A 26942-nucleotide genomic window follows, 5' to 3' on the forward strand; every position below is an offset into this window, starting at 1 on the left:
TGTCTTAAGGAGATAAAATGCTTGGAACTAAATCTTTATTAATTGATAATCTGCTGCTGTAATCATAATTTCAGAATTGTGAAAGAGAATAAAAGTTGCTGGTGTTTTACTTCCTTTCAGCTAGAAACAGTGCAGTGAATTGTATGTATAGGTACATTTTTTGAGTTGATACTGAAGTAGCTGTCTGGGGGACGTTAATAAATGGCCACAGAGTGAAATTACTTGCTTTAAAGTGCTTTCGAACACCCTAGCAATATCGATGCACTAAAATCCACTTTCAACTCCTTAGCAACACATAGCAAAGCATTGTGGTGAAGTATTGCATGAGAAAGAAAAATCCAGTTGCACTATAATATTCAAAACACAGCAGGATATCATGAATGTCAGTAAAATGTGCTAGACATTCTCCCAGTCCCTCAGTCTCTTTGGCCCCTTCTTTTTGAATTTAACTTACATCCTTAAACTTTTTTTTCCCATTTATTCTAGTCTGAGTCAGCAAGAGGCTCAAATGCTCTCAATAAACAGACGCAATGGGTGGTGATTTAGCCTCCAGTCCAGCTGAAGGCTATTTACCACATCTGTATACACACTCCTCCAAGGCTTTAACTTTGTGTGGCTCGCTGATTGTAGCGTAAAATAGTTTTTTAGGAATAAAAATACAGTCGCGTTGAATGTGCTGCATATATTTTCATGAATCTACAGTCTATATTAGCATAAGTGCAATTTTTTTCTCTGTTTTCTCTCCTTTTTTCAGATTTGGAAAACTTCAAAACCCACAAGCGGAGTTCTGTTTCTGTCCGGGAAGGACAAGGAGTGGTGCTTCTCTGCGGGCCGCCCCCTCACTCCGGAGGTCAGTACTACTTCTAGCTCGTTCATATTTCATTTACACCTCATTTTTCCATAGGAGAGGTCTTCAGGCAGTCTCTCGGCACTCGGCTGTCCAATCTGCAGATCATATAATCCCATCAGCATCTCTCAATTCTCAGACAGCATGTGTAGGCAAGCCCAGTTGCCCTCCGGAGACGGAACTGTTTGTGTGCAAACCCACTTCCACCCTCACCTGCCTCCCTGTAGTGTCGAGCAGCATCCTTCCCTATACTGAGCAAGGGATGCAGGTCAGAAAGCCATAAATCACGATCGCTCTCTTCCTGAGTTACACAAAGACCCTGAAGCATAGAGCATTTCATCCATGCTGGGCTGCTCCTCCCCTGTATTTCTCCCAGAGTTTCTATGCTGAATCTCACGTCTCTTCCTCCACCGTAAAATGTTCATTATTTCTGCCATCACTTTGATGGCCTCTATCAATTAATCCAGCTGCGTGTGACTTAACTGTTCATTAATGGTGCCAACAGTGTTGCTTGTTAGAAGAAGTGCTTTGTTAGCGTTTATTACACAATAGGTGCTTTTTCACATGGCCTTTTTGAAGGGCGGCATGGATCCAAAGCATTCGTACTTTTGTTACGTGAGCTAATTAACATTGTGAAGTGGGGGTTTCCAAAATAAAAGCTGGGGGAAAAATGATAGAACAGCATCTATCTATCTTTATGTGCGATAATATGGTTATAATTGATTCAATCCATATATTCATATAATTATTACTTTTTACACCCTTGTGGATAAGCACCATTTCCCTCTTACTTCTTCAATTCTACCTCACGAATTGTAAGTGAGACAATCTGGTGGAGTTGCATGATAAGACTGATTTTAAACAATGGCACAGCACACATTTATTACACAAATTGGACAAAGGAAAGAGACTGATATCAAACTGATTAGCATCAAGCTCGACAGAGCGGGTAGAGCTAACATTTGTAAGAAGATTATATGTTAGTAAAGCCTGCATTGAGATTTTTAGGATGAAATCAGTCAATAAATAAATCAATATATCGAATTAAATCGGGTGACCAGAACTAGCTGTTATAATCTGTGCTGAAATGTAGCAGATGAGTGGGCTGTGTCACATTCAACAGGGTCTGCTTTCTAAATTTGGCAGCTAAAGGAAGTGGAAAAGCAACAAAGAAATCAGATTAGACAAAGACTCTTCCAGCTAGTTACAAATGGTATAATTCATTATTTTTTCTGCTGAGCCATTTATTTAGATAATTATGCTTTGTGTTAATGGTGATGCTAGTTGGTATTTTGGTCGCAGATGTTGATCGTTTCTGTATTGTACTGTATGCCATTAGGTCATTTGCTGGAAAAATGTGTGGTTGTCTTGTTGAAGAAATCAAGAAAGTCATTTTTAGCCGTTTTAAAGTGTTTCTTTGTAGTAAAATGGCTGAAGTAAGCAATAGACATAACATTTCCAGTATATTAAACATATTGTGTAGTGTGTAAAGCATACTATTAGTATTGCCCATTTACAGGCTGGTTAAAAAAACAACAACAACAACATTATAATATAATATGGAACTCTTAACAGTATCTGTTTTCTGCAGATACCACATTTATTTATTTAAATTTTTTGGTCTGCTTTGATATTGGTTCTAGAAATCTTTGAAGTTTAAGAACTTCTTGTCTTTGTTGGATTTGGCGAGTGTTTTCCTGACCGTGTGGCTGCTAAGTGGTTTGCCAAACCTTGCTTTCAGCTGTCCTCATAAATTAGACGAAAATTCATTTTGGTGTTGGAGCGTGATTTATCTTTGATTCGTAGAAGGAAACAGAGTACAGGAGTACGAGACTGTCTGAAAAGGAACTGTTATTCTGTGTATAACGTGTCTGGATTTAAACAGAAAGAAGCTTTTGTATGTTAAATTTTATCATGTCCTTGTCTCTGTGGCTGATTATTTTGCAGCCTAGAGTTGTTAAAAAATGTCAAGGTACTAAGTTAGTATTCAAATAATAAAAGTGTTATTTTCTTATTTGGCTAATGCTTGAAGGCTACATTCTCTTTTAATTAGTTAATAATTTTATTTATGTACATTACATTTCAAGTTCAGGAAAAGTCCGATATTTTATTTCATTAAAAAAATAAGAATTTCTGCAAAGATGCATCAAAAGTGACATTAAAGACTTTTATAATGTTTAAAAGATTTCTATTTGAGATAAATGCTGTTAATTTGAACTTTCTTTTGATCAAATGATTATAAAAAATGCATCATGGTTTCCACAAAGACTGTTTCCAACATTGATAATAATAAGAAATGTTTCTTGAGTAGTAAATCAACAAATTATAGTTGTAATGGCTGCATTATATTCAAATAGAAAACAGTTATTTTAAGTTTTAATAATATTTTAGATTAGGAATTACACATAATAATTATTATTTATTTGTTTATTTATTTATTTTAATCATGTTTTATACTATAATAGTACTTAGTTCATATAAATTGTTATAGTAGATACAAATCATTATTAAAATATGAATATAAGAGTGTATTCCGTATCATTAGTTTTTGCTGAACTGATATTGAGAATCATGGTATTGACTATTAAATTTCTGGTATCGTGACAGACAGCCCTATTATAGAGACTATAAAAGTGTTGTACAGCTGGACTGATTCAATGCTCACTCGAATCACCCCAGATTTTCTTGTACAAGCTGTAATAGGTTCAGAAAAGCTCATAAAAAAGCATTTAGTCATAAATAATTAATGCTGTAGTATTTCGACATCGATACACTTTAAAGACGCTTGTCTCCAGTTCGTGTCTGCTTTGGAAAAAGTGACTTCCTGTGACAGCTGATGATGACGTTGATCATTTATGCCATCCATCTCTTTCTCCCCCAAGCATCCTCCGCAGTCAAACTTGGCATAGTCAGTGGGTGGCGCAGTAACGAATGAATATCGCAGCATAGTGCTATTCATTACCTTCTGCACTCGGGGTCTGAATGACTGGCTACAGATTTGAGGACTCATATGCTGCAGAGAACCTCTCGGGCCCTGCCTGCCAGAGCAACTGTCAGGGGAAGCATAAGGCAGAGAAGACAGCTGGCCCCCTGTTTCCTTATGCCGCCCGCTGCATGCCGCGGATGCGCTCGCAATGCTGATTGAGCTGTATATGATCCACTGGTGAGGGAGAAGGCGAGAAGAGAGGATTGGGGTGTGATTGGAGGAGAAACTGTGTGCTGGCTCTTACGCTGCTCCAATACAAATGTGATAAGATGTGTGGCCACGTGCAATATTGTGAGCATACATTATTGTGCCAAACCTCCCGAGTGTGTATACATGTGTAAGCTTGTGACTCAGACTATGAAATGGAAGCAGATGATCTCTTGCACATTTTCTGCTTTTTTGCTCGGTTAAATCTAAGGATCTCTCATGAGGTTGAGAGCTAAATGTTTGGTAGATCATAGTCTGGTAGAAGATCAAGGATGTGGGCTGTGCTTGCTGATAGCGTTTGGTTGAAGGGTGCCTGAACTGGCTTGGAGACCAGTTAAATATGATTTTAAGCACTATAATTGCAATTCCTCTTCACTTGTATCAAGACAATAAACAATTCTATTACGGAACTAATTTCCAAATTCAGAGTTTCCGCAGTTCTTAATTCACAGAAGTTAAGGTCTTAAATTAGAACAGAAAGCCCTAAAGTCACGGCATTAAATGTTGCATGCATTGCTAAAAAACAATGTCTTCCTCAGTATGTTTGTCTTGTTGCCCAGTACATTTAAATATCCTTAAATGAAGGTGCATTTACTTGAGATGTAAAATGAAAATATTAAATCTTGTGTTCTGAGAAATTTAACAAAATTGAGTAAAAAAAAAAAAAGGCAAGAACAAATTTGTGTACATTGGGTATGAAAACGTTTTTTCCCTTTGAATTAAGTTATTTTTCAATAAAGTCCATTGGTGGATATTTGTTCTTTTTAAATTATGAATTCAGTTTATTTTAATACATTTCACATAAAACATGCCATTTTTCCAAGTAAATGTATTTTGATTTAAGAATCTTTATACATTTGCACTGAAAAACAAGACAAATATACTAAAGAAGAACATCCCTTTTTACAGAACGTATCGATGTATAATGTTTGACTGGCTGGCCGATTTCCTGCCCTAAAATCTCCTTATCTCAGACGACCTCTAAAACCCAGGATAAATTTGAGGGAACATCTGAAATGGATTTAGAACAGAACCTTAAATGCTGTTCCTGACCGGAAAATTAGACCAGCGATTGATGGATCTGTCAGCCAATCGTCTTACGATGACAGCGGATTTCCTCCCCACAGAATTGGATTGTTCCTGCGATATAGTGCTATTGTCTTCAGGCAGTGGTCTTGCTGGGAACGTGGTGAATCAGAATCATTTGGAAAAGTCTGTTTGTCATTTGTTATCAGTGCATGCAAAACGGCTCAGCCAATCAGAGTCATGAAAATAAGTTTTTATTACAGCTTGTATCATTTTTATTCACCTGTTTGGCAAGTGTTTGCCATTTTCTGGCAATAAAGATTAACTATCTGGTTCTGTGGCAATAATAATTGTGCAGAGACCAGCGATTGATTTTCTCTATTTTTGTGCAGACAACGTTTTCCTGAGATGTTGATTTATGACAAACAATTTGAAATTGATATGATTGATTTGAAATTGTGCATTATTTTTCTAATAATTCAACGGACCGAAGTCAATTATTCTGCACAATTATTATTGCCACACCTCAAGACATTGATCAGATGATATATTTCAAGGCATGTGTCCGGTTTTTCTACTTAAATCGCTATTGTGAGTAGGTTTGTTTCTTTCGCATCTCATCCAAGGCCTCCCTTGCTAATTCCAAAAAGTTATTTTAACCGTAACGTAGGCTTGAGCCGTTGATAGCAGACTAATGCACTTAATGACTAAGTTATGAGAGGAGAGAGGGAGAGAGATTACCTCTATGCGTCTCTCAAAAGTGTTCGGCAGCGATGTCTCTAGTGAAACTAAAGTTCATTTTCTTCACCATCAGCGCCGTTGTTGTTACTTTGCTTGTGAGAAGTCATGTAGTTTTAAGTTGTTAAACTATGTTACTAATAAAATCATCAGAGTAGCGCTAATAACATTAGCGCGTAACGTGTGTGTAAACTGTCTGTGAGGGAGAGAGAGCAGGAGAGATAGGCTATGTGATTTCCGTACATAATAAAGCGTAATTTTGTGACAAAAACATGGATATAATCTGTCGATTGTATACTTTTGTTTACTATATTTATTTGTTTGGCCAGTGTCATTGTGGGTTTTGGTTCTGTAAGGACCTGGTTATGTAATCAAGAGGAGGATTCAATTGCGGATAAACAACAGTTTATTGAGAGAACAAACAAAGTCACTAGAAAGGTGAAGCTCATGCACAGCGTGGATGGAACCGGGCGCAGGGACTCAATGGGCAGTCACAACCAGCCGAGGAATCCTCCGAAGACAGGGCAGAGACCAGAAGACAGATCGGGAAACAGGAACGCCGAGAAACTCTGAGGATCTGACAATAAGAGGAGCATGAGTAGATCTTAAATAGACCCAGTAATGATCCACAGCTGGGACAGATCAGCCCGTGATCACGAGCTAGGACACCCACTCACGCCACACACCACAACAGACAAGCAAGGATGAGACAGTGATTCTATGAACCGTGACAGACCTTTGAAGTCCTAAAGTCCAAAACTTTGAGTCTTAAAAAATTGAATTTTTTCATGAATTTTCATGTTGCTGTTTGCTAGTGTGTTCTGGATGGTCCAGAACACACTAGCAAACAGCAACATGAAAATTGTTAGGTAGGTGCTTGCTTACTGTCCCATGTCTAAAGAGCCCACCTTCAATGTCTACAAGGGTTTTGCAATAGTTTGCCAAGTGAAAAATCCTAAAGTCTTACATTTACCTTCATAAAAACTGCAGAAACCCTGTAATTGCTTGATGACATCAATGTATTTATTTAATATTTAAATTGTCATATTAGAAAAATAAGAAAAAAAGAATAATCATAATAAATGAATCAATAATAATAATAAATAATAAATTATTATTAAATAATAATAAATAAGTTGTTATAAAATTTTCTATTTTTTTTCTTATTTTCAATAAACAATAATAAATATAATAATAACAATTAAATACTATATATATGTGTGTGCCTATGTGTCTGTATACAGTACGTGTGTATACAGTATATGTGTGTGTGTGTATATATATATACATACAGTATGTGTGCGTGTGTGTGTTTGCATGTAGATGGATAGATAGATTACAGTGACAAAATGCACTCTCTTATGAATGTTTTTAAAATGCCATGAAGCTCTTTTGATTGGTGCTTACACTCAAGGAGTCTGAACGCATAAGATTCTATATATATGTATGATCAGTGAATAAATGAGGAGCAATCTGGCACCATGCATTATGGGGCTTATTAAGTCATCATTCACAGAGTATTTCATCATACCCCCTCTACTTAACATCTGGACATGCTGTGAATATATTAATTAAAGTCTGATACAGAGGGATTCAGTGTTCAAAATCAGCTTATGCTATATGAGGAGCAAATGGCTTGTTAACTGTATTTGTTTCAGTTATACAAATCAAAATTGACAAATGTCACTGCCTTTTGCCCAGAATTTTAGGGTAACATTTATGTATATTTAATGTTTTCTCCCGGTTATAATTATACTAACAATTTGAGTGAAAAGTCGAGATGGCAGTATTTTATATTTGATTTAAAACTCAATCATTTCTTAGTATTTGGTTCATCCTCTTTTGACTACATGAATTCCACAAGTTTGTATAAAACCTAATGATCATGTTCTCCAGCATTTGAATCCAAAGTTGTCAAAGTTTCCCTGACAGTTGCTCAGGAAAGTTTATATTTCAAGTGCTGTGTTTGGTCACCAAAACTTTTGACTTGTCATAACTTTTAAAAAACTCCTTTCATGCATTTTCATGTTGCTGTTTGCTAGTGTGTTCCGGATGGTAGGTAGGTGCTTGCTTACTGTCCCATGTCAAAAATGTCTATAAGGGTTTTGCAATAGTTTGCCAAGTGAAAAATGTATGTGTGATCACTAGTAGCGTACATTTTATCCTGCTTATAGTATCTGATATACAATATGTTTAGTGTTTACTTCATTTGTGTAAATGTCAGCACATAAAAGCTTGCATGAAGCTTTAGTGGGGTGTCAGAAAGGCTCAAAACGTTTCAACAGCTTCAAGCTGCCCCCCGTCTCTCCTTGCTGTCTAGGTGTCAGTAAACAGTGTGTCCCTCTCCACTGGACACCAGTCACACATTATGACGTCCCCAAGGCTTCCTGCTAACAAACACCCGCCCCCTACACACATTTCCTCACCCGTACACAATCCTGTGGGAATAAATTCAGCCCTGCAGGAATACACTGCCACTCATTCCCAACAACAAAACAACTGATTATGTGCTAGGCTCCTAGGCTAAGGCTTAGGAGACTCAGGAGCTGTGCCTAGCGTCGTCTGCCTCGCATTATGTCTGTAAATTAAATTTCTTAAAGCAGTCACCAAATAACATTGTATTTAAGCAGTTTACATCTATTGCATTGGACCCTGATTGTGGTATATTGAATAGTTCAACGGCTTATTAATAAAATCAAGATTTTTGCAGGTTGCTGTTTGGTAGATGCTATTCTCTTGTTAGGTGGGTGGTTACTGAGTTTTATTTTATTTTATAATTAAAAATAAAATTATGCTTTGTCCCTACAGCAATGTTTACAGCATTTTTTAGGTTTATTTTTATTTTATTTATTTATTTTATTTTAATTTTATGTTGAATTTTATTTTATTTTTATCATTTTATTATTGTTTTTATCATTTAAAATCTAAGGATATTTTGTCCCTACCTTTACTGCAATTATTTAGCTTTATTTTGTTATAATTTTATTTCATGCTTGATTTTTATTTGTATTTTATTTTTTAGATTTTTTAAATCATTTTATTTCTTTTTATAATTAAAAACAGAGTGGTACTTTACAGCAATGTAATTATTTTACTTTCTCATTCAAGATGAGACAGTTTTCCTGATCTCATGTTTTTCATGTGAAACACCACCTGTCACAAAATGTGAAGACACATTGTGACTTTGTACGTGTTATTTTCATTTTGGTGGTTTAATGTGAGAATGATTTAATATATTTGTCATCATTTTTTTTCTGGAGAAAAAAAAAAAACCCATCCCGGATAACCCTGATTATATTTTTTTATACGTTAGACATTTTCACACACAAGCAGTATGTGTTATTTTCATTTTGGTGGTTTAATGTGAGGATCATTTAATATATTCACCATCACATGCTAGAGGAAAAAAAAAACACCCTGCATGACCCTGATTATATTTTGCTCACCGTTAGACGACATGTGAGATGTTCCAGATGTTTTCAGTAGAAGCCAGTTTGTTTATTTTTGAACTCAATTTAAACCATGCAACCGGTGACTCTTAATTTTGTTCTTTTTCTAAACCTAAATTTGAGCAATAGTATAGCGATATGCTTCCTTTGCAGGATATCTTTTGCGTGATACTCAAGTTAGCAGTCAAGCCAAGGACAAAGTATTTGTGTTAATGGAGAGATGATAATAATAATAATAGACCAGCTCTTGGCTTATGACTATTTTAGATTCACCGCAAAGACTCAACAAGGTGTCATCTCTTTGTCTTTTGTCCTCCATTCCTTGTTTTACCATCCAGTGTCCTTGCATGTCCATAAAGCACAGAATACAAGATAATCTTAGAGGTCGTGTCTGATCGGCGCTGTCAGCTCTCTTCTGAGATGCGTATTCCTCATAGCTGGATTCAGCATTACGTTATGAGTAAATGTTTGTGTGCGCGACTGACTTCAGGAATGCCCCGAAATGTGCAGCATAGACCCAAATCGAGCCTTCCGTGCCACCGCAGTCAGGTCGGATCAGTCACGCACAAGCATTTGAGCGGCTGCTACCTCCACCTCAGCCTCCGAGCCCCTCTGCATTCAGATGCCGTCTGCATCATTCAGCCTTATTCTCTGTATTACTCAACTATGTTTAGTGTGGGAATCTAATGCGGCTGACCTCCATTTGCTAATGGAGCTCGGCCCTTTCAGGTGTAGCGAACGCTGAAATCACTTCTTTTCTGCTTTGCCGCTAACAATGGGCATGATGGCATCTGCCCCGGAGTCGCGCGGCAGTGAGAGCTCAGAGCATGTGCACTCTGTCTGGTCCTGTTAGGAGAAAAGAAGATGCGATATTCTGGAGGCCTTAAGCAAAGAGATTCTCAGACTGCTGCTGTGATTTCTCTCGCTCTTTCAGGTTCTCTCTTCTCGGTTCTTACTGCGACTGTCAACACAAGGCCAGGCGGTAAACACTGCACTCAGTGACAGTCCATTCAGTGGATAGTTTCTCTCTAACGAAAACATAAATGGAGATTGGAGGGTCAGTTTAAAAATGGTTAGACTAGGTCACAACATTTTAATGTCTTTACTATCAGAATTACAATGAAGTCGTGCATTTACATTCACGTTATTCATTCATTTGGATTCTGTTATCCAAAGAGATTTACAAATGAGGAATGCAACAAGAGATTCATCAAAAAAAATTAAATTAAAATTAAAATGAGAAGTGCTAGTAATACAGAGTTTCAGACATTATTTAGAACTTTACAAGCTACAACAAAGAGAGATTTATGAACAGTTAAAGCATCGATTTTCTTTTTTTTTTTGTGCTCTCAGCAGGATGCACTTAAGTACTGATAGAAGAGAGCCAGGAATTTGGTGTTCCATTTTTTTTTCATCAATGGAAAGCTTATTTATTCAGAAAATTGACCCTTATGGGTTTTGTGGTCCAGGGTCACATATGAGAGTTCATATGAGAGTTCGTTCAATAACAATGAAAAAAAAAAAGTATAATTATTCCAAACTTTTGACTCGTAGTGTATGTATATTTAAACTCGATTGCAATACTGCTAGTATGTGAGCAGGGTGGTGATTGATTTCATATCTTTTTTGAAGTATATTGCAGTTATTGGTGCATAAATGAATAGTTGACACTTGCCATTGACTTTCATAATATGGAAAAAAATACTGTGGAAGCCAATGTCTACCGTAAACTGTTTGTGTACCAGCATTCTTCAAAATATCTTCTTTTGTGTTCAACAGAAGAAAGAAATTCATACAGATTTAGACCAAGGGTGAGTGAATGATGACAGAATTTTCTTTTTTTGGGGTGAACTATCCCTTTAAAAAGACCTCATTTACAAACTGTAAGCAACCTTTATTCTTTGATCACTGTTGTTTTATGATTTATTTATTTACTTATTTATTAATTAATCAGTTAACTTTTTTATATATTTGCCAAGCGGTAAGCTTGTGTGATCCCAGACATAATGATTAAATATGCATACTGTTGTCACAACAAGTCTCACATGTATTATTAACAGGCAATGATCAGGCAGCTGTGATGCTATTAAAATTCATCAAGAGCATTCGCATCGATAATGTGCGATTAAGAGGCAGATATGTGCATCTTTTCATAAAGCTTTATTTACTGCTTGCGGCATGACAGAGCGTAAAAATAATGAATGGGTCTCTTTGATTGGAACTGAGACTGGAGTTTGCAGTGATAGATGGTTTATTTTGTCTGCAGATATGTCTCTTCTTTCTGTTTCTTCACCAGTGTAATAATGGTTTCTTACCGCTAAAATGAAATATGATAGTCAGATTTTTTTTTTTTTTTTAAGTACTTCCTACACCAGTGTTTTCCCCCGTGCTTCCATGGCTGGTGCCAGATAGACTGTGGTCAGATAGACTGTTTATAGTATTCAGCCGGGCACTATGACCTAGCCTAAAGTCTAAAACATCTATTTTCTAATCTCAGCTCCAGTACTGTCACACATCAGTAGTGCTTGTGTAAGCACATTAGATCATTTGTCTTTGAGCCAGATTACACTGTCACCTTCATCATGTCCAGTTAATGACAAGAAAAAGTACAAAACAAATAGATTTTATTTAATACATTTATTTGATTTTAATAACTGCTTATAGTCATTATTTTGCCAGTTTATATTTAGAATTGCTTGCTAAAAAATCTGAACAAACCCCTAACCAAAAATATTTTGTGTGTGTTTGTGCTATAAACATGAATGATACCTTAAATTAAGTGGTTTGTTGAGGAGAGTTGTGTTATTTGTTTATTTATTTATTTTTTGAGTGATCAGACTTCCAGTTTTTTTACTCACAGATAAAATGTTCCAGTTTGGGGTCAGTAAGATTTTTTTAATGGTTATGAATGAATTATCTTATTCTCACTAACGCTGTATGATTAATGTTATAGTAAAAAGAGTAATATAATGAAATATTATTATATTTTAAAATAATTGTCTCTGATTTTAATACATGTACATTACTTTAATACTTTACATTATGTCTAATCTAATTTGCTTATTTGATGCTCAAGAAATAAAACAAAACAAAAAATCTGACTGGCCCTGAAAGTTTTGAATGGTGGTGTACCTAAAAGTTAAAAGGAATTGAAGAAAAAAAAAAAATAATAGTAATACAGTAATAATAATAATAATAGGTTTCTCATCTGTCCTGACCCCATCTGCCATTGTTCAGCCAATCAAGTAATGTCACCCCAAACTCACGCTATATATATATATATATATATATATATATATATATATATATATATATATATATATATATATATATACTGTATATTAAAAAATATATGCATCAGCTGTAAAAAGGTATTCCTGCAGCAGATGTTAACCCCAACATGGAAAATCTCCAGTTTTGTACAACAGACCTACCCTTAGAAAGCAAAAATTTGTCTTCCTTAATACTCTCCACATGTCCATACAATTTGCACAAATCTTATACTGTCTATTTTTTCCCTTTTCGTTTTATGTTGACTTCTCTGCTGACTTTCTGCAACCCCAGCATTCTTGGTATAATGCAAACTGAGTTTTGTCAGCATCTGACAGTCCCCTCTAGGGACCCTTCAAAGTGAAGAGTCTTGGCTTCTTACACATCAAATTTCAGAGTGAACCTTGAACATTTCACATACTGTATGGGAGATTCTATGTAGCATTTATAATGTTTTTTTAATCTCTTATTTTTGGGGGAAAAGCCTAGCTGAGAACCAAGTGCTTTATCAGGAAAGGTTTCGTACCAGGGGAAAAATGTGAAAACTTTGTGCTTTGATGTTATATTTTATCTGCTTGGATTTTCTCATTTTGTCGCATTATGTACAAGTTGATTTCTTTTTAGACCTTGATATCAAACCATATGAAAAAACATCAATCTAAGGGTTTGAATAATTGAGGGAAGAAATCCTTTGGGTTATGTTAGGGTTGCAACAACAGCCTTTGAGCAACCGTATATGACCTTTCTTTGCAAACACAAAGCTTTGTTTTGTTTTTAAAAGCAGCGTTAACGCTTGCAGCAGTAGTGTGTTAGCGTTTGAAGTTTTTACCTTCGAAATTAATAAAAAATTCAGCATTGTGAGGAATGATTGATTGAATGCATGGATGGCAGGATTTAAGTCAGAAAGCAGATCCTGTTTTGCCATGTGCGATAGCACAAAATCACATTACGTTTTCAGCTCGTCCTGAGCACCAGATGTCTGCGTGCAGGTATTATATTCCTCACAAGCGACTTATCAGACATTTTCAAAGCACAGCACTAGCATAAAAGAGATTTTAAAAAATAAATATCAAAATTAACTTCAAGTTGGCACTCTCATGTAAGCTAGCACTGAGGTACAGCTAACTTTAGCGGTTTGTTTACACTTTGCTAGCCTTACTGTTAATTTTCCTGTTAATTAACGTTTAATTAAAACTAACGAGTTTAAGTGCTTAAGTTTGATCATTGCATATTACTGAAAGTCTTGCTCATTTTTTTTTATATTACAGTTGTATATTACAGGAATGATGTTAGCTTAGCACTCAGGGTTCATGGTTGGGAAAACCAAGCCGCTCAAACCCCTTCTGTGCGCGAGATAGCCGAAGCCCACAGCTATGGATCAGATCAAACTGTGATAAATGACCAGGGCTCAGGCAGGAATCCTCCAAGACTGTTTTGTTTAATTAGCTAACAAGTGAGTGGGTTTGATTGGGCTAAGCCGGGGAGATGCTATGTGCCTGTCGATTAAATGCGCTGCTGGGGAGCCAAAAGCCTTGGCTGAGTAGAACATTACAACCTTCTGCAAATGGATTTATCATTAACGGCGCAAATGGAAAGCTCACATGCCAACAAGTCTAACCTCAGAGTGGTTTGGTTGAATAAGATTTAGGTATGTGCCACAGAAACATGGAGGAGGATGCTGGTGACAGGAAATGCACATCGGTTTATTAATGCTTCAGTGCATTGTTCTTCCACAGATGCGGTTAGATGCTTATTAGATTGACAGCTGATTTCTTTATTGCTGTTTTGAGCAGCAATTAGTTTTCAATTTATGCAAAGCCATTATAAAAGCACTCCTTTTAGTTTAGAGCCTTTCTCCAATTACAAACATGTACTATTCTAGCAATTTCAAGTAAAAAGTCAGCAGTTGAATTTTTATCAGAAAGCGCTTCCTCTGAAAGGAAAATTTCCTTTATTGTTTTGATCCACCTGTGGATAATAGAGAAATGTTGGGTTCATCTTGCGCTTTTTGTGGCTCATACTTGACAGTGGAACTTGGACAATGACAGGGATTGTAGGTAATTGAATCAGCAAAAGGCAAAACAATTGTAACTCCTGGAGGTCAGGTTTGAAACTGTTTTTCTGTGCTAGTAGAGGAACCGACCACTGACAGATGTGACATTAAGTGTATGCTGACATTTCGAGGAGAGGAACGGCCAGTGAGAATGCTACGTCTTCAACAGCAGTCTGGTCAACAGCACTCGTCTCAGAGTTGAAACGGTTTTATTTCTATGTCTGATATAGTGAGAAATAGTGTGTTGAAAACTACGTAACTGGAAATGACTGAATTACTATTTCCAGCTTGAGCTAGAATAAGAATGAATTCAAAAAAGTAAAATAAAATAAAAATGAGTGAACAAACAAACAATATTTTTCTTAAATAAAAGGAAACCTAATTTGGATTCTAATATTACGTTCATGAAAATATATATATATATTTTTAATTGCATCATAAATCTTAATGAAAATCACTATTTCTGGAAATAAAATATTTTTAATTACAATTACAATGTGATTTATACTTAAATTTTAAGTATATTGTATACTACAATTGACCGTTTTTGTCATATTACTGTGATGTGAATCATATGTATTGTTCAACCTGGTCTCATAAAAATACGAACCTCTGTGCACTTTCTGTGCGACACAGTTTTACGTACCTTACTGCACGTTTCGCCGCAGTTTCAAAGAGAAATGTCCACTGAGTGGCACTAAAACACAGGTTAAATACGTAAACCCTGGCACGTTTTTATTATGTTGATATAGGTACATTTCTGTGTTTTTATTACGTTGCTACAGGTACGTATTGCGGCGGTTCAGAATTCAAATATCCGGATATATAAATATCAAATATCAAATATCAAATAACTGTCCCTAAAAGTTAATGCTCTATCGTGTTGCAAATATGCCCTACACCAAACCCAACCCTAAACCTACCCGATAGTGTTAACAAATGCAAAACTGATATAAAAATGTATTTGTTTATGCAACCATGCAATTTCAAATTCCTTATATGCAGATTTGAACTGCTTTGTCGAAGCGTGATTGCACGGGATTCGAACCGGAGCTCCTCGCCTCCTAAGTACATCTCCGTACTCCGCGAGCTACCGAACAAACTTGGCGTCTATGAAAACCCATAGATACGGGGCTGGATATGTACGATGCTAATGTTCAAAAGCATCGCTTTTCAAATCTCTCAGCTTTTTAATATTGTTTTGAAGTCGTAACACGATATTCTTCAAGTAATTGTGTGAAAATTACGCTTTATTAATCAAAACTCTGTAAATTTGTGTGAAAAGGAGTAAAAGGTGTCAGAGTTTTACTGCCTCTAGTGTTTGTTTCTTTTGGAAACTGCAGTAATATGTAGTTATTGGTACGTATTTCGTGATGTCAGTAGTCCTAAAAATAGGCGTCATGTTATTTTGGCAGAACAAGGAGATCTCTTGACAGTTTTTGTGAGATTCGCCCAATTACGATAGTTGGACACTTTAAGACATTTCCATTCGTCTGTTTTGCTTTCCACACCTTTACGTTAAGATTTCTTTGTTGTTATCATTAAAAGCTCTCTGCTTTAATGAAATGCCGTGTGATTAGCTTACTTGTCACCCGATTATCCATTAACTGACCAATGTCAATGAATAGCGCTCTGGATTTTTGAACATTGGTTACATACAACCACTTTCCCACTTGACTAGAGGCCAACTAATCACAGGGCACTGGTTATCCTTTCTGTCATTAATTCTCACCCCCTAAGCCACACAACCCTCCTCAGGCTGATTAATTTTCACCCTAGCATGTAGCCCCAATGCTAATTTTGTAACTCTAGGGAGGCGCAAGATTCATGAGCAGAGCCCACATATGCAATTTAGGCTCTGCTGAGAGAGGAAATGTCACCGTGTACTCTAGTTATGTTTATGCAAATGTAGTTTCCGGGCAGTAGAGTGACCTCTTTCTACTCATGTGTGATGTTGACGGTCTTTTCTCCATCTTTCCTTTTGCCTCTAACAGCTCTGACGTTCTCCTGGATTTTTAATGAGTACCCGTCATTCGTGAAGCAAGATTCTCGTCGATTCGTGTCCCAGGAGACAGGGAATCTATACATCGCTAAAGTTGAGCCATCTGATGTGGGCAACTACACCTGTGTTGTAACCAATACTGTCACCAAGACACGAGTCCAAGGGCCACCTACTCCTCTGATACTGCGCAATGACGGTGAGGATGCTTGTCGATGTCTTGATATATACCATACATTCAATCCTACATGCATTATGGAATTAGGTAGCTAAGTGAAATAAAAAGATGTGAAATATATGAAGAATACAAATTTTATTCAAAGGTTAATAAGCTGTTTCTCTGCAAATTTTAAGATGCTGTGGCAGCATGTTTCGGTGCCTCTAGGCTGGCATTATCAAAGGCCCTCAAACTGAAAGGTCATTTGTCTTAGGCTGATCTAATTGTTGCTTCTCTGTGGATTTACAATTTGATCACACTCATGTTCAAGGGTGATAAAAAATAAATTGTCAAATATCCTAACAGACAAACGGAATCTAATTTATCTGACTGATAGCATAAAATAAACTTCTTTCAAACCACTCTGTATTTTTATTATGAGAGGTAGGCCTAATGGTTTTTCGGTGATTGATAAAAAAAAAAAAAAAAGTATTTTTGGTTTTTTAATTAAACAACCGTTCTAGTTTTAAAGAGTGATTTATGATAGATGTAAGTAATTGCCTTTAATTAAGCAATAATCCTAATAATATTCTTATTTATTTTAATATTTCATTATTTTTCCTTGCCCCCACCTAGACTTTCTATTAACGTTTACATGATTATCTAAAAAGTAAAGTCAAAACATTAAAAACCATATTTGAGAATTTTAAGGAATACATATCTTTTTGTACAAGACGTGTTTATTCTTTTTTCTTTTCCAGGACATGTGATAAATATATTAGCAAAAGTTTTGGGTTTTTTTAGGTTTTTAACGTCAACACTGTCCTCAACCACATGTATGCCCTTTTTACGCAAATTTTAAAAAAATATTAAGCATAACTGTTTTCAACACCGATATAAGGAATGTTTTTGAGCACCAAATCAGTATACTAGGAGGATTTCTGAAGGGCACTGAAGATATTGAAATACTGTTTTTTATTACTGTTTTTACTATATTTGTCTGTCAAAAACATTTTAAAAAATCTTACTGCCCCCAAACTTAGCCTTGTATATTCAGTAAACAGTACCACAATTCAAACAAGACACCAGTTGGACCTCAAAAAGGAAATTACAGTTTTATATTTATTTATTTTCCATTTTCAAGGTCCACCTGACTGACATGCAACCGATGCCTTGTCTGAATTATGCTGTAAAACATGTTGTATAAAAGCCTGATGTTTCTATCGGTGGTGTATGACCAACATGAGCCGCTCAATGGCTACTGTCACAGTGTGAGCTCCAGGCACAATTTCAAACCCCATTGTACATGTCTCTCTACCTGGGATGCTACAGAAGGAGATGATTGCCTCTCTTCAACCCTTCCCATTTGGCAGCGCTGACATAAATGGCCAGTGTTAGACATTACAGATAAGCATCTCTTTGAGTCCCTCAGACAGCTTAGTCGCTAGTCCGATAGCACACCTCACAAAATCACAGAGGGAGATATCAGGGCTTCCTGCTATCCCAAAAGCTACAAAATAAATCATGCAATAATAATGAAAGGGAAAGTAAAAGATTGGCTGCTTTTGAAATTGCAATTTCAGATGGCGCAATTGATACCTTTTGTTGGAAATAATTGCGATTTTGTTTGTCGATTGAGTGTTTCTTTTTTCATAGGTGTTATGGGAGAATATGAGCCAAAGATTGAAGTGCAGTTTCCAGAGATTGTTCAAGTGGCCAAAGGTTCAACTGTGCGTCTGGAGTGTTTTGCACTGGGGAAGTAAGTATTCCAAAGATGTCCTCAGTAGAAAGAGAATGTAATGAGTCTTTAAATTACTTTTTGTGTTTGTGTTTGCAACTTAGTCCAGTACCGTCCATAAGTTGGCATCGGGTGGACGGAGTCCCATTTGCCCGTAAAGTGGATGTAAGGAAAACCAGCGGCGTGATGGAAATCCCTTACTTCCAGCAAGAAGACGCGGGCACGTACGAATGTGTGGCAGAGAACACCAAAGGAAGAAACTCTGTGCAGGGAAAACTGTCTTTCTTTGGTAAGTTGTCTTGAGATGCATCAATATTTGAACAGCGAAAGCCACATGTCACGTCCATTGAAGTGAAGGACATGATGCAGGTCTCTGCCTTCCCAGCCGTCAACCCTGACCAGCAGAAAATCAACTTACGGCCGGATGTTGTGCTTTAACAGTGCATCAAAATGATTAAAGCCTCCCGGTCGTGATGGCTCTAATAGTTTTATCCAGATTAAAAAGATGAGAGGGTGACCTTGAGCCTGACCTTCTGTTTGTGTGTGTGTGTGTGTGTGTTCTGTTCTACCAGATGGTACTGTGATTGGGATCCAATTTGACTCCAGATCAAAGCTGTTAAATTTACTCTACTTAGATGAGGGGCACATATGCCAGGAAAACACTCAGCAGAGCAGCATCTGAATCTGTGATGACTTCTGATTTTTTTGTGTTTATCAAAAAATTGTTGTTGATTTTAAAACATACAGTATTTGGAGACTCTGGACTCAATTGAAGATGTTCAGAATTAAAGGCTTAGTGGAGTTTGCGTTATGGTCATGAATGATACTTGAAATTGTGTGGCTTATTAGGAGAAGCTATTATTTTGTAAGGAATAGGATTTATAGTTTTCACCTGATGCATGATAAATGTCATAGACTTGCATTAAAGATAGGACTCAAGTCTCTTTGGACCTAACAACTACCTAGCCTAGCAGCTAATCAGTTCAATCAAAATGGTTCATAGCAAAAGCAATCTTAGAGTTAGTAATATCAATTATTTTCCATGAATGAGTTCAAAATGTTTCATTTAATTGTCTGTTGTCCTGCTCAAATTTTTAGTTCAACAATTTTTCAAAAATCTTAAAAAGATATATTAACAAAATACAAATGAAATACCATTATTCTTGTGTTCTTTTAGTGAAAAATACTATGGAAAATATGCCAAGATTTACATATTTTTAAACATATATATATTAACTTTTTTTTTTTTACTGTTCAAAAGCCAGTTAGATTTTTGAAAAAGGTATCTTGTACCTACTAAGGCTGCATTTATTTGGTCAACAAAAACAGTAATATTTTTTAAATATTATTAGAATACTGTATATTATTTCAATACATTTAAAATACTGTTTATTCCTGTGATACCAAAGCTGAATTTTCAGCAGCCATTACTCCAGTTTTCAGTGCCAAATGTGCCTTGAAAAATCATTCTAAATATTCTATGATTTGGTGTCCAAGTAACATTTCTTAACGTTATCACAGTTGAAAATAGTTGTGCTGCGTAATAAGAATTTTTATTCATTTTTGTAGAAATGGTGATATATTTTTTTAGGATTGTTTGATGAATATAAAGTTCACAAGAGCAGCATTTATTTTAAATACATTTTTTTTTCATAACATTTTACTGTATATGTGTTTACTGTCACTTGTAATCAAGTTAATACATCCTTGAAAAAAAAAGAAAAATTAATTTCTTTAAAAAAAAATTATAATAATTTGAACAGTAATGTATATATAAAACTATTATTCTGTCCTGATGGAAGTCTATTAGGTAAAATAGTAAAATAATATTCCTGACACAACTATGTATTAGTAAAGGATTTAAGTCGTCCAATCAGTGAAAAAAAAAAAAAAAACCTTGAATATTAAAGACATTGAATATTAAAACATGGAAATCCCTTTTATATTCTATTAACTGCATGTGCACCTTCAGCCTACATCTGTTTACCAGTGCAAATTGGCATGAATTGTAAAAATGAGACCCCAATGGCTAGGCCTGGGTTTCTAGTAAGTGTATCGTGACTCAGAAGCTTATGAAGAGAAGCATATTAAATATGAACTTGAAAATGAAGGGTTCATAACCTTTTCCCTTCACCGCCGTGTTGGCTCCGCGGCATTGTTCATACAAGACAGCTACCTATTAAGTAAGTACCTGTAGGCTAGAGAGCAGTGGGATTTATCCTCCCCTTATGGGACCTTGCACTGGCTCTAATGCTGTACCCGCATGCCCAGTGGCCCATTTACAGGAATAGTCTGCAAGGAGCTCGCTGAATGTTTTATTATCCCTGTTGTCTCATTGTTTATATACCAAACAATGTGGAATATGGGGGGGACAGGGTCTTCGAAAAGGGAAGTTCTCCTAATGGCCTTCCCAGATGCGCAACGTTGCGGTGATTTATAAATGTATTAATTAGATAAATAGCTTGGGCATATTGTAAAAGCTAATGTAATCCAGCCAAGGAGGCGATTCGTCGTAGGCGTGGTTGTGTTTCACTAATACTCTCGCTCCTCAGCTCTCATGCCCCATTCTGTTTAGGAGAGACTTGATATTTATGATAATTCGCCTCGGTTTTCGCTTCGCTTCTGCTGTTCTTCAATCGTTTCCACCCCTGTCTCACCTCTTCTCCTGTGTATAAGTCAAATGCAGTATAAGGAGAAGGAGACAGACCTTTAATGTCTGCTTAAACTGGATTGCCTGAGGTTATTGAATAAGATTAAGGTTTTTGAAGAGAAATATCTCACACTAAACCGGCATTGATCTCATCAACAACATCATTGATGAAAATGGTTCATGAAAAGATTTTTGATTTTGTCAATGATAACAAAGACAAAATGTGCATAATAAAAAGGTCATTTTAAGATTATTTAAATGATTTTAAGTAAGTGTTGATGAAAATATAGCATCGCAGGATATTAACAATGCACTAACAATTGCATGATGGAGAAGAACATGAACAGTTTTTGTTAATATTGATAATTTTTTAAAAATAGCATAGTAGTAATCGAAAGTTTGGGGCTAGTAAGATTATTTTTAAAGAAATTTATACTTTGATTCAGCAAGGACACAAAAAATTGACAAAAAATTACAGACTTTTAGATTGTTGCAAAAAAAGAAATAATTTAAAACCAAATAAATGCTGTTCTTTTGAATTTGATATTCATTGATTCATTGATATTCAAAGTTAAACAGCGCAACCATTTTAACATTGATAGAAATGATTGATGAGGTAAAAATATTACTTGAGCACCATTACAGCATATTGGAATGATTTCTGAAGGATTATGTACATTTTATAATATATTAAAATAGAAAACATTTTTGTAAGCATTCTTTCAAAAACATTATAAAATATTACCAAACTCAAATGTTTTAATTGTAAATAGTTGCTTTTATTTTCCAGTTTCTTGTCAACTAAATGTCATTTGAGTAATTGGATTAAAATGAATGAATATGACATGGCAAAGTATTGACAGTTTAATGAATATTTTCATTAAAAAACAAAAACCATGACAAAGTGTAAATTTTGTAAAATTGAACTCTGCAAATTAAGGTTTCAGTGTGATTTGAGGCAAATATATATATATATTTTGATGGTTTGACACAAAGTTTTGAGACTGGTGTCTTTCCCCATTCAAGTCAATAGGACTGTAAGCCTATTAACTACATCAGATGCCAGCTAAAATTGCCACGAGTGAACTGGCTTACCTAAAAGTGAGCTGACTTTGGCCGCATCTCCCAGTTATCACTCATTCTATGCTTTGAGCTATTTGTAATTATTTACAACAGCCACAGCAGGCCTGTAAAGAAGCAGCGACGGGTTGACATTTATCCTGTTCGCGGCTCTGGGATTCTTCAATGGCTGCATTAGCCTACGGACAGACCTCTTGACTTACCACTCAGATATCTCTCTCCCTTCTCCTCTATTTCTGTCTCTGTGTCTCATTCTCTTCCCCAACGTTTTATCCCTTTGCCAGCCAGGTGATAAAAATCTGTAATCTTATTTTGAAGTCCCATGGAATTAGGCCTACGAGACATTCGTCAGCAGAGCGGGGGAATGAGGCGATCAATAAGTGTATCTCATGTTTATCACTTCCACTGGCAGCAGCAAAGCAGGAGGAGACACTCAAAGCATCGTTTCATTTCATTATTTCTGCTTGCGTTGACTTGATTAGCAATTGCCCTCAAATGTTTTTGTTGCCTTCATTAGTCCTGTCCTTTGCTAGGCTATGAAGATTGTGTATCTGTTACAGGTACACATATACAGAGATGTTTTTGTGTATTAATTATTCAAGGGGTCACTTCATACATTTTATGAATAGTGTGTTAGTCAAGGTTTTTATACATCAAAACAGTCATTTAATTTTACTTGACCATTTTTCACGCCATATCTAATCCTTAAAATTAATTGCTTGTGCTGTGGGTACATTTAAAGAAATCGTTCACCTAACATGAAAACTCAAAAATCAAATAAAAGGTGGATTTCTGAAGAATATATCAGCCGTATACTGAAAGGGGAATGTGTCTGTCAAATGCAAAAATGACAAAAAGTCTTACCGGACTAGAAAATTTAAGAAAGTTTGGTTTTTCATTATGAATACTTTAAAGAGACATAACAAATGTCTAACAAAAGTTTCACTACACAGAAAAACAGATGTTCTTCCATAGAGTACATTATGATTGCTAGGAACACAGAAAACATCTATCTATCATAATCACAGTATGCCACTGAATAAGCGTTCAGTTGGTATTAAGGATGCTGAGAGCTCATTTTGACCTCTCTACCTCTCATTCCTCTCAAGTTTGACTTGTGGGCGTGAAATGTTGAGAGTGATTGTGTGCCCTGCGGGCAAGGCTAAGTCAGGCCCTGACTGCTTACTCTCATTTAAACAGTGGGGTTTAAAAGTCAATACTCTCCCAGTGAGTGTGAGATAGACTGAGTGGCAATGACTAAGGGATCCAGGCAGCACTAGTGGATGGTTGACAGTTTGTGACTTAAATCTTTTTTTTTTATATAAAAAAAACATACAGTTCAGCATAAAAATTAAAACTGTTATCATTTGCTATTGTGTCGTTGCATCAAACCTGTTTGACTTTCTTTTGAAGAACTGTTGTCGCTCTTTGCAATTAGTTCCTAAAGGATTGAGGATTTTCAATCTTCAAAATGATGCAAAAGAACCATAAACGCAGTATTGTAACCGAATGTTCACAATTTAGGACCAAATGTGAAAGCGTCAGTGGAGGCTGCTTAAGATGTATTCCAAATCTTCTGGAGTCATACAATGGTTTTGATAGCAATAAAGAGACTAAATTGTAAGCTGTTCAACGATAATCATCCTGTTGAGTAATTAAAAAAAAAAAAAAAGATTTGACTCAAAGAAGAACATCACTACTTCCCATTTCCATTTCCTATGGAAAAACAGTGATCAGATAAATTTTACACCTGTGTTCATATATTTTATTGTTTGTTTGTATGCATTCTAACCATTCTTATCTGTCTTTTAATGTCCTTTTAGGGGAAATGCTCATAAATGTGCTCCAAGTCAATTATTTACTAGGTTTGAGTTACATGCATTTAAAAGATAAAGATCAATACAGTTTGTTATAATTAAGCCATAATTTACCCTAATAGTATTGGTTAAGGTGGTTTATGGTACTAGCTTTTAGACAATACTAATATATTAGATGTGATTTCCTTTCTATACCCATCTAAGTGGAAGTGTGAATCAGTTTAACCTGACTGCTGTTGTTTTCCTATGTGCCATTATTGTGATTACATCACACCATTTCCCACAGTTCATGGCTCTGATAATGTAAGTCCGCTTTGAAGGACACACAACAGGTAATAATCAAGGTTAAAGTAATTCTGTGTAGTTATTACCTCTGTTGTTGGTTGTTTCAGCCTCCCCCCAGCTAATTGAGAAGCCTCAGGATGTGCAGAAGGCCATCGATGACTCTCTGGTGTGGGAATGCAAGGCCACGGGGAAACCTAAACCCTCTTACAGGTGGATGAAGAATGGAGAGAACCTGGAGCCCATTGAGGTCAGTTCACCTCTGTGGTTTGAGGACGGTCAACTGACTTTTGCAGCAGTGGTAAAAATACTGACAATGACAGAATAGAAATTGTATTAAAAATTACAGTTCACACAAAAATGCTAATTCAGTCATCATTTGACTTGCTTTCTTTTGTGGAACACACAAAAAATAGATCTTAAAAGGATCTTTGTCCATGCATGTTGTTTTGAACACCACTGACCTTCATTGCATGGCCAAAAACAGTTGAAACATATATTCTTTTTTTGTTCTACAGAAAAAAAAGCAAATCATAAAGGTTTGGAGTATATGGTAAACCCGTATTTTACGTGAATTATCCTTTTAAATATTGTATATCAAAATATAGGTTTAGTATAATAAAATACAGATTATATCTGAAAAAGTTAAGAAACTTATTTATTTTCTTGTTTTTAGGTTATATCAGTGATTTGGTAGCAGTCATCACAGTAGATATCTGCCAGCCATCTTTACTAACCTTGTGAGACCACTGCTTCACTATTCCTTAATGGCTTTTCTATAACCGTCTAAATCACATTGAATCCACTGGAGTACCTGATATGTCATTCTGTGGACCCTCTATATAGGCCACTCCAGAATTATCGGAACAATAGGAATGGACAAAATTGAGAACATAAAAGCTTCCAAATATCCACCACTTGTTCTGGCAATGAGAGGGAATAGCTCCCCAAAAATGCAATAAACTCAAGATGGCAATAGCTAGCAGAAAGCACTAGCAATACTCTCTAACAACACATTTTAAAGATTGAACCAACACATTTTCATTTCATACCTCTTCCTATTTTGTGACTTTATCAAAGTTATTCTTTAGATGCGACTTTAATGTGGAAAAAAGTGCTTGATTTTTATCCATCAGAAATGTATTGGCACTTCAGGTCTTTGCGGTTGAGTTTTGAAGGCGACACCTCTCCTGAAACACTGACAGCACAAAACTTCAGCAGCCTTTGTGAGGTCAAATGAAAAGTCATTTGATGTGGAGCAAGTCATGACATTTTGATGAAACGCAGCCATTTTTTCTTTGGAATAACATGCGCTTATGAATTATGCACAATAAGACCAGTAAAGTGCATTAAGTAAGTAAACAGGACAGTTTTGATTTCATGTCTGGTTTAAATAAGGTACAGAGAGGAGCATGCTAATTACAGCTCTTCTAATCATCATTACTGCTCATCATTACATAAACATAATTACTGGTTTACAACCTACAAACATCACCAAACAACACAAGCTCAGAATATGAAGGACATTTAAAAAGTCCTTAAATAAAGTAAAATACATTTAATGAACATTAAGGCTTGATTTAACACAGTCATTCGTAGCCGTGGACACAAGACGCGAGACACTTAGCAATCTCCCATTAAATCCTCCAATCTAAAACAGCAGAATTTGAGCCTGTTTCCTTGAAGGCCATTAGGAGAGGGCTTATAAACCTTTACTGTGTACCAGACAGGCTCTTATTGTTTTGTCTTTCTCTAAAATCCATTTAAACTATAGTGAAAGAGGTGATAAACATTTATATGTCTCGACACTCTATGTAATATACAACCTGTCTCCACTGAGAGCATTTCACCCAGAATTCCAAACTCTAAGCGCATGAAGTTATTTTTAGTAGCTCTTCAGCACAACTATGGTGTGGTGAATAAACAAATCAGTAAACTTCATGTAAATTAGCCTTGCTATGTGATGCGGGTGCAAACAAACAAAAGATATTGATCCATTTAGAGACTGTTTATGTGTTGAGAGACATGGCCACTTGTCTTTCTTCATCTGTCACTCATTCTTCTTCATCTTTCACACCACCGGATTAGAATATCTATCAGCGCTGCATAATTAGCAGCCTGTCCATTTTATTGTTTTGCACTTTATTAGAAAACGGTTCCAACAGAATATGCCACAATCAAAAAAAAAAAAAAAGTTCATTTATATGCGTTGGACCTCAGGAAATAATTGCTAATGCAGATTCTGCTGGTTAGGCTCCACGTTTGTTGAGTGAATTTGTACTTGAAATACCGAATTTGCATAATGATCAATGTTTTACAGATATGTTTGTGTTCCAAGGTAATTGCTGAAAGGTACACTTGAATTTTAAATGCAATAAAAATCTCTTTTCATTTTGCATTTATGGATGTAAAAATGAATTGAAAGACCTTGCGCCTTTCTGGAAGCACGTCTCTTTGAGCATTGAACAAATACCACTTGGTTTGCACTATGACAGACTAATGTCTCAAGGGCACAACAATCTCTTGATTGAATCATAGCCCTAGCTAACATTTTGATTCCAAAATGGTGATTTTCAATGTATCCCGGTTAAATGAATTAATCAGTGCAGAATTATTACAATCTCCAAATGTCATTGCCAACAT

General features: G+C 35.9%; 1 protein-coding gene across 2 annotated transcripts in view; it reads left to right on the forward strand.

Moving 5' to 3' along the window:
- cntn4 (contactin 4) overlaps nt 1–26942 on the forward strand; it is a 142135-nt gene that overhangs the window by 62120 nt on the left and 53073 nt on the right. For both annotated transcript variants that reach the window (XM_079377961.1, XM_079377962.1), the window contains 5 exons: nt 755–850; nt 16571–16774; nt 18389–18491; nt 18575–18759; nt 24410–24549. In XM_079377961.1, the coding sequence (XP_079234087.1) occupies nt 755–850; nt 16571–16774; nt 18389–18491; nt 18575–18759; nt 24410–24549 (728 nt within the window). The remainder of the gene's footprint in view (nt 1–754; nt 851–16570; nt 16775–18388; nt 18492–18574; nt 18760–24409; nt 24550–26942) is intronic.

This window comes from Barbus barbus (assembly GCF_936440315.1).
Source record: "Barbus barbus genome assembly, chromosome: 25".
In the NCBI taxonomy this organism is placed as follows: Eukaryota; Metazoa; Chordata; class Actinopteri; order Cypriniformes; family Cyprinidae; genus Barbus; species Barbus barbus.